Here is a 13,714-nt window from a genome sequence, read left to right on the forward strand (position 1 = left end):
TTACTTACCGAGTATTTTTATACTCATTCCTTTCTACTTTTTTTTTTCTTTCTTTAGGTGAGTGATGCCATGGTTCGAGGCGGAAACGCGTGCTGAATCTTAAAGCCATTGAGGAGTGTCCCGGGGCGTCTAGGAGTCTACACATGTTCTTGTTTTAGTTCTGTCATACATTTTTGTAAATCATTTAAATACTTTTCATGAAACTCATACGCTACTTGATCAATTTGTTTTGATTTTAAACTTTCTACATATTTGCTATTTTTTTTTTGTAAATTCTTGTTGTCCATCTTGTTTTACATGATTTCATCATTGCATAGTCGGTGGCTGTGACAGTTCCAATTTTGAAATCAACCTTTAAAAAACTATTTATTTAATTCTATAAAGGAAGAAATGAATTTCATCTAGTGAAATTATGTTTTCAGTTCCTTATTTGGTCAAGATCCAAAATGATATGCTTATTGAATTTGCTACAAAAACCACTCTGACCCATGTAAATCAAAGAACAATCCCTCCTAAGTAAGAGTTAATAATTCACTCAGGATTAGAATTGTGTCGCATATGATCCTCTAGTGAAATATTGATCTTCTGAATTAATAGATTTATAAAGAGAAAATCATATACAAACTCATTGTATAGCAAACCCTCACTCGCATATCTTCACACGAACAATTTCAATTAAATTATTTGTAACAATTATAAATTAGGTCATTAATAAAATTATTAGGATAAGTCACTCCTTATCCATACTCTTTAAGCCCTTTTTTAAGTTATTACTTAGAACATAATCCTCTCAACCTCAGATCGACATAAAAATGCAAACAAAATAATAAAATAAGCCTTAAAATACATCCACCATTGATAACACATTTGAGTCGACTCAAATGATTTCAAAGAGCTTCAAAACCTTCATTAAACAGAGCAACAAAAGCTTCCATTTGATCTCTCTCCTTAACCACTCCAATCTCCATTCCCACATCGCTATTTCTGCTATCACTCAAAGAAAACACTAATGGTGATTCAGCTGACACTATTTCCACCTTCATTGGCTTTCCCCACCCAAAATCTACATTGTAAACTCCAAATCTATGTGACCCAGCAAGGGAAATGGCTTGTGCTTTAGAATAATCATTGGTCATTTCACTCATACGTGTCCCATAATTTTCTGCCCCCTTTAAAGCTCCTCCTCCTAAATTCTTAATAACTTTGGAGATCTGTTCACAAGCCAAAGCTATTCCATTTTCACCCAAAAGCTCAACTCTTTCAAAGGAAAGAACACCACCAACCAAACAATTTCCAAAGTAATTCAATGGCACTGGTGGCTTTAAACGAGACGTAGCATCAGCAGCAAATCCAAACCACAAATTTCCATCTCTTAAACCATCCAACTTGGCTGTACATACACACAAATAAGCCGTTGCCACTACAAATGAAGACATTTGCTCATCATTCTTCTTCAAAATCCATTGCTTTAGCTTCTGCAGGTTTTGGTGTGTGAACTCAAAAGTGCTTCGGATTAAACGAGGATTAGTTTTGGGTAGTTTAAGGTTCAAGCTCCTGTTGTTGGGTCCGTCTTGGTTCAGCCATGCCCTCGCATAGATTTTGGCAAGACCTTTTGGATCATCAATAACCGACCTGTCATAGAATGGCATTAGCTTGGCGATTGGAACAGCTGATTCGTCCATGCAAATTTGAGCCCATGATTTGATAAATGAAGTTGAGGTTCTTCCATCTAGAACTGCATGATGATTGGTTATTCCAATGGAAAACCCTTTGCTTTGAAATATGGTGACCTGTATTAAGAATTTAAATCATTAGTTAAAATATACATTTTCATCTTTAATGGAGTAATTCATCGAATACGCTTTTTCAACTAATTTCTTAAAATATATACTAAGAAGAAATTTGAAACTTCCCTGAAGTTTGTGATTTAAGTTTGTGATTTTAAGCGTAGTATGGTAAAATGCGTCTTTAGTATTTCACACACCTGTCCTCTTTCGGGTTTCACTTTTGAGGTTCTTCAAAATGTTTGGTTCTTCTCCCTCATCGACGTAGGATCTCACAATCTACCCCACTTCGGGGTCTCGCGTCCTCGCTGGCACTCGTTCCCTTCTCCAATCGATGTGGAACTCCCAATCCACACCTCATTATAACAGCTCAAGCTCACCGTTAATAGATATTGTTCTTTTTGGATTTTCCCATAGGTGCTTCCCGTCAAGGTTTTAAAACGCGTCTGCTAGGGTGAGGTTTCCACACCTTTATAAGGAATGTTTTGTTCCCATTTCCAACTGACGTTGGATCTCACAATCCACCCCCCTTCGAGGCTTAGCGTCCTAGCTGGCACTCGTTCCTCTCTCTAATCGATGTGGGACCCTCAATCCACCTCGCTTCAGGGTCCAACGTCCATGCTGGCACTCATTCCGCTCTCTAATTGATGTGAGATCCCCCAATCCACTCTCATTCGGGGTCCAACGTTCTCGTTGGCACATTGCCTAGTGTCCATCCGTTTAGAGGCTCAGCCTCCTTGCTAGTACACCACCATTGTTTGACTCTGATATCTCCCTAACCGATATGAGATCGAGTGAAAATAGCTCATGAATTCCTCAATTTCTAAAAATCAATTGATTTATTCCATATACAATTGAATTTAATATAAAATTAAGAATTTAAAAACATATTAATCACCATCATAAAGGAACATCAAAAAGAAAATTATAATAAATTGAAAGAGTTATTAAAGATTGAACTTATACTTCAATAACTAAAGAAGAAAAACCAATCATTGTTAGCCACTCAAGTTTTGGAGCTAAGTACCTGAACAGCAATCGCCGCAGCACGATCATGAGAAACAGGCAATTGGGGGACAAGAGGATGAAATTCAGAAACTTCACGGAACCCATTGCCGGAAAGTTGGTAAAAGTCAGCTCCCGACTCAGCCACCGTCATAGAAACACCGTCCCCATCGACAAACTCGATGGTCGGAACCTCCGACTGTGGAAGCCAGACGATGTTGCCAGCCAGAGGAAGATAATGGCGAAGAGTAAGAGAAAGAGAGGTTTTGAGCTTCGGAACAATTTCGTCAATAAAAGATATATCATTAGACGGTAACTCGTAGAAGAAAAGGCGTTGGATTGGATGGAACCTCAGCCATAACAGGTCGAAGAAGGTGAGAGGAAGAGACGATGGCACAGCCGCCGCACGTGACGGCTCCCGCGGCGGAGGAGCCACTTTACAGATCTCAATTGTCTTAACAGATGGAAGGTGATCCATTGGAAAGTGGGTTTGTAGAGATATGATATTAGTGATGAGGAAGGTGACAAGAGTTTGCCGATTTATAAGAGCGAGAGAGAGAGAGAGAGAGAAATGTCGTGTAAATGAAGGCCTCTTTGTATTGACCGCCAAGGAAGAATGTAAATGAAGTGCACAAGTGTCGGTTTCATATTATAAAATTATGCTCATAATTTTGTATTAAACGTGAGGTATCCAAATGAGTTTTCGCTTCCTCCTCTTTAGTACCGACAAATTTTCTAAGCTCAGACCATTTTTTCTATCGTCAATGTCTCTAGCTGAATCACTGGCAGTGAAATCAATTAGTTTTTCAGGATTTCGCCTTCTTTGATACTTTAGCCCATAGCATGTCGTTTGCTTTACATAACGAAGAATGTGCTTAATCGCTCGATGTTGCATCATAGTAGGCTTTTCCATGTACCTACTCATCATTCCAACAACATATGAAAGGTCTAGACGAGTACGAGTCAAGTACCTCAGACTTTCGATGACACGTCTATACTTAATGGAATTCACTCAGCTTCCTTCAACAATTTTTTCGAGTTGTAACTTTGCTTCCATGGGATACTTGGTCGGGTTACACTTTGCCTCATCGAGTCTGGCTTCAGGTTGTTCTATTCTGACTCTTCAAGTCTTTCTTAGTCTAGGAGCACTATGGTCTAAATTTTCTGATCGTTGTTTACAATTCTAAGATACTCAGTCTACTGGAGACGTTCTAACCCAGGTTATCATCTAGCCAACCTAATTCTATGTCCTAACTCTATGTAGATAAACACACTCTACAGGGAGAACACGTAGTCTAACACTTAGAGCTATAACATATTATATCATACAAACATACATTGTTCAACGGAGAGATACCATCCCTCAATCACTCGAAGCATAGATCACAATAGTCTATCCTCCTTTCTAACGAGGTGAAAATCATATAAAATAGCATTCATCACAAATCTCATCATAGGGTCATTTTAGTAATTTCTTACATTATGTATAAGATACTCATCCATATTATACAACTAGTATTTTGGTCGTGCATATTCTATTTCTAGCTTTGCATTATACATAAAATAACATGCTTCTAGTTAATCTCAACCTAGGGGCATAACGGTGATTTTATCATAACGTACATACAATACATACTCATCCAAAAACGTCATTCTTAAGTCCTTAACATACATTTTTTAACCACCTTAGGTAAGGAATGCTCGCATGTTAGCACGTTCTAGCGATACTTACAAGTATTACTTGCCTAGTCCGTGTGTTTACTTACCTAGATGACACGTGTCTTCCCGAACTAGTTTTTTTGCACATGTTAAGCGCTTAAGAATTCTTGAAAATTTTCTGGTACGTCCTAATTAAAGTCATAATAAGGTGAATATCGAAATCAAGACAAAAAATAATCGAATGGGGGCCAAATGGGTCGAGAAATCACATGTCACAACCGCACTAAGAAGACAAGTAGGTTGTGACCCCACATGTAAACCAACAAGGTGGCAACCCTCAAGTGACGTGCATCTGGTGAGGGCTGAGACAGATAAGTGTCATGCTGTGACTGAGGAGGACGATGCATCATCCAATACACAAAGAAGACTGTGCATCAAAGCCAAGTTGAGACATAAGCAGCGTTGGAGAAAACAAGGCGACACAAGTGTCGAAGACGAAATCGAAGAGGGCCAGGTAGGGCTCCTGGCCATAACCTCAAAATTTAGAGTTTCGATATGAGTTGCGGCACGTGGCTCTAGAGATAAATTCATCTATATGAAAGATGAAAGCTCACTAAATTTAGTGTCATTCGAATATGTTATGGTTGCTCCATAGAACTGTATGACCGCTCGTCAAAATGATGTCTACTCGATTAGAAACGTCTTAAAATGTACTACAAATTTTAGATTTTGATGAATTTTTTTTTGGTAACTTTACATTTTCATCACTTTTCCTACCAAATTTGTTTTTAACTCAGATCCTTCACCAAAGTTAATAGAGATTTAATTTGTCTAAAATGAATGTATTTTTCTTACCATTTTGAATTAACTACAGACAAAGATATTCAAATCTAAAATTTGTCAAAATTATCGTTCTTACCGTTCTTGGAGGATTTTCAGAATTCTTTCTTCTGGCGTGATTCGGCTGCAAAGTCCATCACAAAAATATGTGAAAACTCACCTCGAACAACATACTAAAATTAAAGAGACTAATTCCATCAAATACTCACGAATCTCGAGGGAAATCTAAGATCTAAACTCAAAAACTACCTTTCATTCTTCCTCGCGTTTCTTGAAGGAATCGAACGAATCAATCCCTCATAATGAATCTCCTCATGCCGACAAGAGTTTCTTATGATGAACCCTCAATCAAATTCGACCTTCTATCCGGATTGGTTCAATTTTTCCTATTTTGGTCTTCTTCTTCCTCTCAAACCCTAAACTTTTGTTTTATTTGCTCTCTCCAATGCCTCATCAATTAACTTGGACCAATATTTTTTTTTAATTTTTCTACTATATTATTTTATTTTCTACGTCGTCTTCAAATTTAGTATCTAAGACCCTCAATAAAATCTTGAAAATTCAATTTTAAAAAAAATCAAATATTTAATTTCTCGTCAACCCTGAAGTATTACCTATCATAGTTTATGGTCCGACCTTCTTTTCTGACTATTCTTTGTTCAATCATCTTCAGAGTTCTTGTTCGTTAGTTTTGACAAGGACGAAGATGACAAGAGGCAGTCAATTTGTAAGAGAGAGAGAGAAATGACGTGTAAATCAAGCTCTCCTCGTATTGGCCCCCACGGAAGTATGGAAATAAATTGTAGAAAAATTGGTTTGAGGTTATCAAATTATTGTTGGGTGCACAAATTTGCTTTCTCTTTGACTTTCTTTACTATTTTAATAAGAAAAGTTATTGTATAAGTGGGTACCATATCCTTGCTATGCTCTTTGACTTTAAATTGGCCACGACGTTTCCACTGAACTGCACAATGTCACAATCGCACTTTGTTTGAACTCGTAACGCAATTAGGTGGCATTTAGGCTCACCTTCAAATAAGTCAACCAACTGAAATTTGATTGCACCTAGCATAGGTGACTCGTAACGCAATTAGGTGGCATTTAGGCTCACCTTCAAATAAGTCAACCAACTGAAATTTGATTGCACCTAGCATAGGTGACGTATACTTAAGTTTCTAGTTCAGTTCTTGAAAAAATGTTTTAGAAAATGGGGCAAAGAAAGTTTAGAAAATGTTTGGAAACTTGATTTTAGAAAGCAATGTTATAGGCTAATTAAACAAATCAACAACAACCTAATTTTGATAGCGTATAACCTAGGTAGGAAGAATTAGCGACTAGTCACACCCCCTATAGTTCATTTTGAGGCATTTTAAACTTGTGGAGTGTAGACATAATTTTTGCGGATGACCATTATAATGATTTGACTTTTCTTTGAAAATAAGGTTGCCACTATCATGCCAAATATTCCTTTTAAAAATCTAAACCTTGCCCCAAACGTCAACATTTGTAATAAAAGCTTTGAAACAAAAGAATGGAAAATAAGTAATGCGAAATTTAAATAAAACAAAGAAAAGAATAAATTAAAATCCTTATCTAATCTAAGAGCTATATAACTATTGTAACACTGTTCTCATGGCCTTCATCGCGACAACGTCATCCGTATAGGGATGCATTATCTTTACTTAAAAAATAAGAGTGGCAAGTGACTTAAATATTTTGAGAACTACTACGTAACCCCACTATTAGGGTTAGGAAATATAAACACATGCAACATGGTGGGATTTATTGTAACGACTCTAGATTTCTACTAACTTAAAGTCACTACCATCATCATAACATATTCTCTTATGAAGAATTAAACATTTAAAACTTCATCACAAAACACTGTCATGGACTTACATGTTCGAAAACATCTTTAAAACAACATAACGAAATACTAAATCAAACAAACAAACATTAAAAGTTAAAACACTCTATACTAACCTAAAGTCTAAGAAATGAAATACCACTATCTGATGCATGTGTCATGTTCTTTACTTGTGTTGTTGTCGTCAGTTGTATAGGGATGTCTTGCCTCTACCTGAAATAGAGGTATGACATGCCTTGAATATTTTAAGAAATAATCAGTAAGTGACCTTACTATTGGCGTTAGGGAATGCAAACACATGCAACTCATGCTTAGAGACCTATCGTTAAAACTATTGTAGATCTGACCTCTAGTCCATACAAAATTGGATGCATAGTACTTCCCCCACATACAACCAACACGTGCGAGCATGAGTCCCTAGGCGGTTCACACCTCCCTAGACCCATCATAGTCGAGATAGTTGTCTGTAGCCGGATGTCTAGAGGTCAGTAAACCTCCGAGTATCATGCGAGACATGATGATGATTATCATCATAGTATACGTGTCATCATAAATGGGAAAATAACCCGATGTATATGAACACACAATATACATGAGATCCCTATAGTTTTCATCTTTAAATTATTCTTATGATACAACCCAATACATTATAACACATTATCCTAGGCAACATGCATACATTGACTTTCATACGTTCATCATCATTAACATCAATTTGGGTTATGTCTTAGAAAACTCGTCATCATAATGCATCATGACATTTAATACATGTACATCATCTTAATATGGAATATCATCATATTAAGTAATCTTATCATCATGTATCTTACATCATCATGTTAAGAGTACTCTTATGTACTCTTAGACAAGTTGTGTTCATTGATATAGTCATTACAAGCAAGTTATCCGTTCATGAGTTCTTCATAATTAGAGTTGGTCAAAAGTCTATTCCTATAATGACATTTTATACCTTATGTACCACTTATCCTCACATGAATAATTTATTTATGATCAAACAAACTAAGAGTGAGTGTAAGAGTGGGACACCCTTGTTTCAGTTTTGAAATCTAACACTTAAAAGAAACTATTTATTTACTTGCCGAAATGATAAACTTGTTTAATTTCTACAAAAACCACTCTCAATTATGAAAATCAAAGGACAACCTCCCACAAGTACGATCTCATAATTTACTCAAGATTTATGAAGAGATTAAATATTTCATAGTTCAATCATATACAGATTTATTGTGTAAGATACCCTCGCTCACATGGCTTCACATGAATAATTTCGATTAAATCATTTGTAACAATTACAAAGTATGTCATATCGATAACACACTCATTCTTATCCATATTCTATAAACCCTCTACATTATTACTTGAACATAATTCTTCAATTGTCAACTACATACTCTTCAACATTAAAATGCAAACAAAATAATGCATTAATTTAGAGCATAAACCTCAAGGATATGAGAGTACATAAAACAAGCCTTAAAATATATTTATTCTAACAGAGATGTGAATTGACAACACATTTGGATCAACTTCAATGATTTCAAAGAGCTTCAAAACCTTCATTAAACATAGCAGCAAAAGTTTCCATTTGATCTCTCTCTTTAACCACTCCAATCTCCATTCCCACATCGCTATTTTTGCTATCACTCAAAGAAAACACTAATGGTGATTCAGCTGACACTATTTCCACCTTCATTGGCTTTCCCCACCCAAAATCTGCATTGTAAACTCCAAATCTAGGTGACCCAGCAAGGGAAATGGCTTGTATTTTGGAATAATCATTGGTCGCTTCACTCATAAGTCTACCCAACTTTTCTTCTCCCTTTAAAGCTCCTCCTAAATTTTTAGTAGCTTTTGAGATCTGTTCACAAGCCAAAGCTATGCCATTTTCACCCAAAAGCTCAATTCTTTCAAAGGAAAGAAAACTACCAACCACGCAATTTCCAAAGTAATTCAAAGGCACCGGTGGCTTTAAACGAGATCTAACATCAGCAGTAAGTATGAACAACAATTTTCCATCGCTTAAACCCTCCAACTTGGCTGTACATACACAAAGATAAGCCATTGCCACTACAAATGAAGACATTTGCTCATCATTCTTCTTCAAAACCCATTGCTTTAGCTTCTGCAGGTTCTGGTGTGTGAACTCAAAAGTGCTTCGGATTAAACAAGGATTAGTTTTGGGTAGTTTAAGGTTTAAGCTCCTGTTGTCGGGTCCGTCTTGGTTCAGCCATGCGCTTGCATAGATTTTGGCAAGACCTTTTGGATCATCAATAACCGATCTGTCATAGACTGGCATCAGCTCGGTGATTGGAACAGATGATTCGTCCATGCTAATTTGAGCCCATAACTTGATAAATTAAGTTGAGGTTTTTCCATCTACAACTGCATGGTGATTGGTTATTCCAATCGAAAACCCTTTGTTTTGAAATGTGGTAACCTATATTAAGAATTGATATGAACCAATAGACATCAATCATACAATATATTTCAATGAAGATATGAAGAAAATGTTGTCAAAATTATCAAGCAATTCATGCCACATTGAAGATGAATGTAGTTTGATTGTTATAAATTTTGGCTGGGTTACAATTTAGAGTAATTGTATTTCATTATTGTATTTTAAGACTTTTAATTTACTGTAGGTTACAATTACATAATGGTTAATTATGGCCATTAAGTACGAAGGTTACAACTCTTGGAATGTCTTTGATAGTTTCATTTTGAGGCTATATAAAGCAATGTATGTTGTATTTGTAAGTAGACTTTGGAAAATATTATTAAAGAAGCATTTGTAATCTTTTTTAGCCAATTGCTAAGTTTCTTTGCAATTCTTTGTAGTTTAGTTTGCATGTAGAATCATTCAAACTCGACATGATCAATCTTACTTGTAGAGTAATTCGAATTTCAAACAAGTGTTCTTGCATTGAGATATTTGATCAACAAGAATCATTCAAGCTAGACATGATCGATCTTGCTTGTGGAGCGATTCGAATCTCAAACAATGTTCTTGCCTTGAGATATGTTGAGTTATGGAGTCTGCTCCCTGTATTTATAGCTTGGTCAATGGCTATATCCGGTAAAGCTATATTTGGTAAAGCCATATATGGTGAAGCTATATCCGGTAAAACTATATATGGTACATAGCTATATATAGTAGATGGTTAAATCTGGTAAAGCTATATTTAGTAGACTGAACCATATATATATCCCGTCCAGTAAAGCTTTGAAATGTACTTTCTATTCTCTGTACTCTCTTGTTGTACATGCCTGAAGTCATCAATAAAAAATCCTTTTAGCCAGAGTTCTCCTTGCAATTCTCTCTATCCTTTTCTTTGTGATCATCTAGATCGAGCGTGTGCGTTGTTGTGCGATCCTAACAACTGGTATCAGAGCAAGGCAAAATTCACCACGATTTGTGAAGATGGAAAGTTCAAAGATTGGAATTGAGAAGTTCGATGGATCTGATTTCGGTTTTTGGAAGATGCAGATTGAAGATTATCTGTACCAGAAAGATTTTCACGAACCTTTGTTGGGGGTGAAGCCGGATACCATGACCACGGAACAGTGGAAGCTCAAGGATCAACAAGCCTTAGGGATGATCCGGTTGACTTTATCCAGAAACGTGGCGTTTAACATCATCAAGGAGAAGACAACGTCAGATCTGATGAAGGCGCTGTCAAATATGTATGAAAAACCGTCGGCTATGAACAAGGTGTATTTGATGCGTAGATTGTTCAATCTACAGATGTCTGAAGGTGGACGTGTTGCGGATCATATAAATGAATTCAATATGATCATAAGTCAACTGGGTTCGGTGGAAATTAATTTCGAAGATGAAATTAAAGCGTTGATTTTGATGTCATCCTTACCCGAGTCATGGGATACTGTTGTTGCCGCAATCAGCAGTTCCCGAGGATCTGATAAACTGAAGTTTGATGAAATTCGAGATGTAGTTCTCAGTGAAAGTATTCGCAAACGGGAAACTGGAGATTCATCAGGCAATGCTCTCAGTGTTGATCGAAGGGGAAGAAGCAAATCAAAGAGCTCAAACAAACATGGGCGTTCAAAATCAAAGAACCGGGGAAAATCTCCAAACAAACCCAACGTAACGTGTTGGAGCTGTGGGGGAAAAGGACACTTTCGGACAGATTGTACAAAGCTAAAGAAGAAGCAGAATCATAAATCTGAAGATGATGATGATTCTATATACACAACAGAAGATGCTGAGGACGTTTTAATCCTTAGTGTGGATAGCCCAGCTGAATCCTGGATTTTGTATTCAGGTGCATCGTTCCATTCGTCTCCAAGTAAGGAATTGTTTCGAAATTTCAAATCAGGAAATTTCGGGAAGGTGTATCTTGCCGACAATAAAACCTTGGAGATTGAAGGAAAGGGAGATGTCTCCGTACAAACTCCAGCAGGAAATCAATGGACATTACAAGATGTCAGATACATTCCTAGTCTCAAGAAGAACCTGATCTCTATTGGTCAGTTGGATAGCACAGGCTATGCAGCAGAGTTTGGAAATAGTTCCTGGAAGATTGTGAAGGGCGCCATGGTTGTTGTGCGTGGCACAAAATCCGGAACCTTATACACTACTGCAGAGTGTATAAACATGACTGCTGCTGCTGAGAGTGCTTCCAATTCAAGTCTATGACACAATAGACTTGGACATATGAGCGTCAAAGGAATGAAGATGCTGACTGCGAAAGGAGCTTTAGAAGGCTTAAAATCTGTTGATATGGGTCTTTGTGAGAGCTGCGTTATGGGCAAACAGAAACAAGTTAGTTTCACAAAGGCTGCCAGAGAACCGAAGAAAGTGCGGTTGGAAATGGTCCATACAGACGTCTGGGGACCATCTCCAGTTTCATCACTTGGTGGATCAAGGTACTACGTCACCTTCATCGATGACTTCAGCAGGAAGGTATGGGTTTACTTTCTGAAACACAAGTCAGATGTGTTTACCACCTTCAAGAAGTGGAAAGCTGAAGTTGAAAATCAGACCGGCTTGAAGATCAAATGCTTGAGGTCTGACAATGGAGGAGAGTACAACAAATCAGAGTTTATAACATTTTGTGCAGCTGAGGGAATTAGATTAATAAGAACAATTCTCTGTAAGGCAAGACAAAATGGTATTGCAGAAAGGATGAACAGAACCTTGAATGAGCGAGCAAGAAGCATGAGGATTCATTCTGGATTGCCAAAGACATTCTGGGCTGATGCTGTGAACACAGCAACATATTTGATTAATAGAGGGCCGTCAGTACCCTTGAAGTTCAAATTGCCCGAAGAAGTATGGACAGGAAAAGAACTCAAGTACTCTCACTTGAGAACCTTTGGCTGTACTGCGTATGTTCATGTTGATCCAGAGAAGAGAAATAAGCTTGATGCTAAGGTTGTGAAATGCTACTTCATAGGCTATGACTCTGACATGTTCGGGTATAGGTTTTGGGATGAGAAAAATATGAAGATCCTAAGACACTGTGATGTGACCTTTGATGAAAATGTCATGTACAAGGACAGAGAGAAGATAAACTCTGAGACTACGAAGCAAGTGGGAGTTGAATTTGAGTGGCAAGAAAATTCACACAGTGATGGTACAACAGAAGCTCAAGAAACTCCTGATCCTATTGCTGAAGAACCAGACGTGGCTGATCCTATTGCTGAAGAACCAGACGTGGAGCAAGTTGCACCTGAGCAGGTGTTGAGAAGATCATCCAGAACTACCAGAGCACCAGATAGATATTCAACCTCATTACATTATCTGTTGCTGACTGACGAAGGAGAACCAGAGTCCTTTGATGAGGCCCTACAAGTGGAAGATTCAACTAAGTGGGAGCAAGCCAGCCATGGATGATGAGATGAGCTCACTTGAAAGGAATAATACGTGGGTGCTGACTGAGTTGCCTACAGGAAAGAGAGCTCTGTTGAACAAATGGGTGTTCAAAATCAAGGTTGAACCAGATGGCAGAAGGAGGTTTAAGGCTCGGTTAGTAGTTAAAGGATATTCACAAAGAAAAGGCATTGATTATGCTGAGATCTTTTCTCCAGTTGTGAAATTAACTACTATCCGAATTCTACTGAGTATTGTTGCATCGGAGAATTTGCACCTTGAGCAAATGGATGTAAAAACGGCATTTTTACATGGAGATCTAGATGAGGAGATCTATATGCAACAACCCGAAGGATTTGCAGCTCCAAGCAAGGAGCACATGGTGTGTAAGCTCAATAAGAGCTTGTATGGACTGAAACAAGCACCGAGACAATGGTACAAGAAGTTTGACTCCTTCATGAGCAAGAGTGATTTCCACAGAAGTGAAAAGGATCAGTGTTGCTACCTCAAGAAATACACTGATTCTTATGTGTTTCTACTCCTGTATGTGGATGATATACTAATTGCTGGATCAAGTATGAGGGAGATAAACCACCTGAAGGCAAGCTTGTCTTCAGTATTTGAGATGAAAGATTTAGGTGCAGCGAAGCAGATCCTTGGATGAGGATTTCTCGAGATAGATCTGCTGGCACATTAAATCTATCC

General features: G+C 37.5%; 2 protein-coding genes across 2 annotated transcripts; both read right to left on the minus strand.

Moving 5' to 3' along the window:
• Positions 1 to 832: 832 nt before the first annotated feature.
• Positions 833 to 3,310, minus strand: LOC111783252 (phenolic glucoside malonyltransferase 1). The gene is made up of 2 exons (XM_023664167.2): positions 2,812 to 3,310; positions 833 to 1,790 (listed from the first exon to the last, which is right to left on the minus strand). The coding sequence occupies exons 1-2, from the start codon at positions 3,265 to 3,267 to the stop codon at positions 888 to 890; spliced, it is 1,359 nt and encodes a 452-aa protein (XP_023519935.2). The 5' UTR covers positions 3,268 to 3,310; the 3' UTR covers positions 833 to 887.
• A 5,378-nt stretch (positions 3,311 to 8,688) lies between these two features.
• LOC111782796 (malonyl-CoA:anthocyanidin 5-O-glucoside-6''-O-malonyltransferase-like) lies at positions 8,689 to 9,544 on the minus strand. Its single transcript, XM_087120806.1, has one exon. The coding sequence runs from the start codon at positions 9,503 to 9,505 to the stop codon at positions 8,714 to 8,716; it is 792 nt and encodes a 263-aa protein (XP_086976932.1). The 5' UTR covers positions 9,506 to 9,544; the 3' UTR covers positions 8,689 to 8,713.
• Positions 9,545 to 13,714: the final 4,170 nt, after the last annotated feature.

Source organism: Cucurbita pepo, chromosome 20, assembly GCF_057944985.1.
Source record: "Cucurbita pepo subsp. pepo isolate OVF chromosome 20, ASM5794498v1, whole genome shotgun sequence".
NCBI lineage: Eukaryota > Viridiplantae > Streptophyta > Magnoliopsida > Cucurbitales > Cucurbitaceae > Cucurbita > Cucurbita pepo.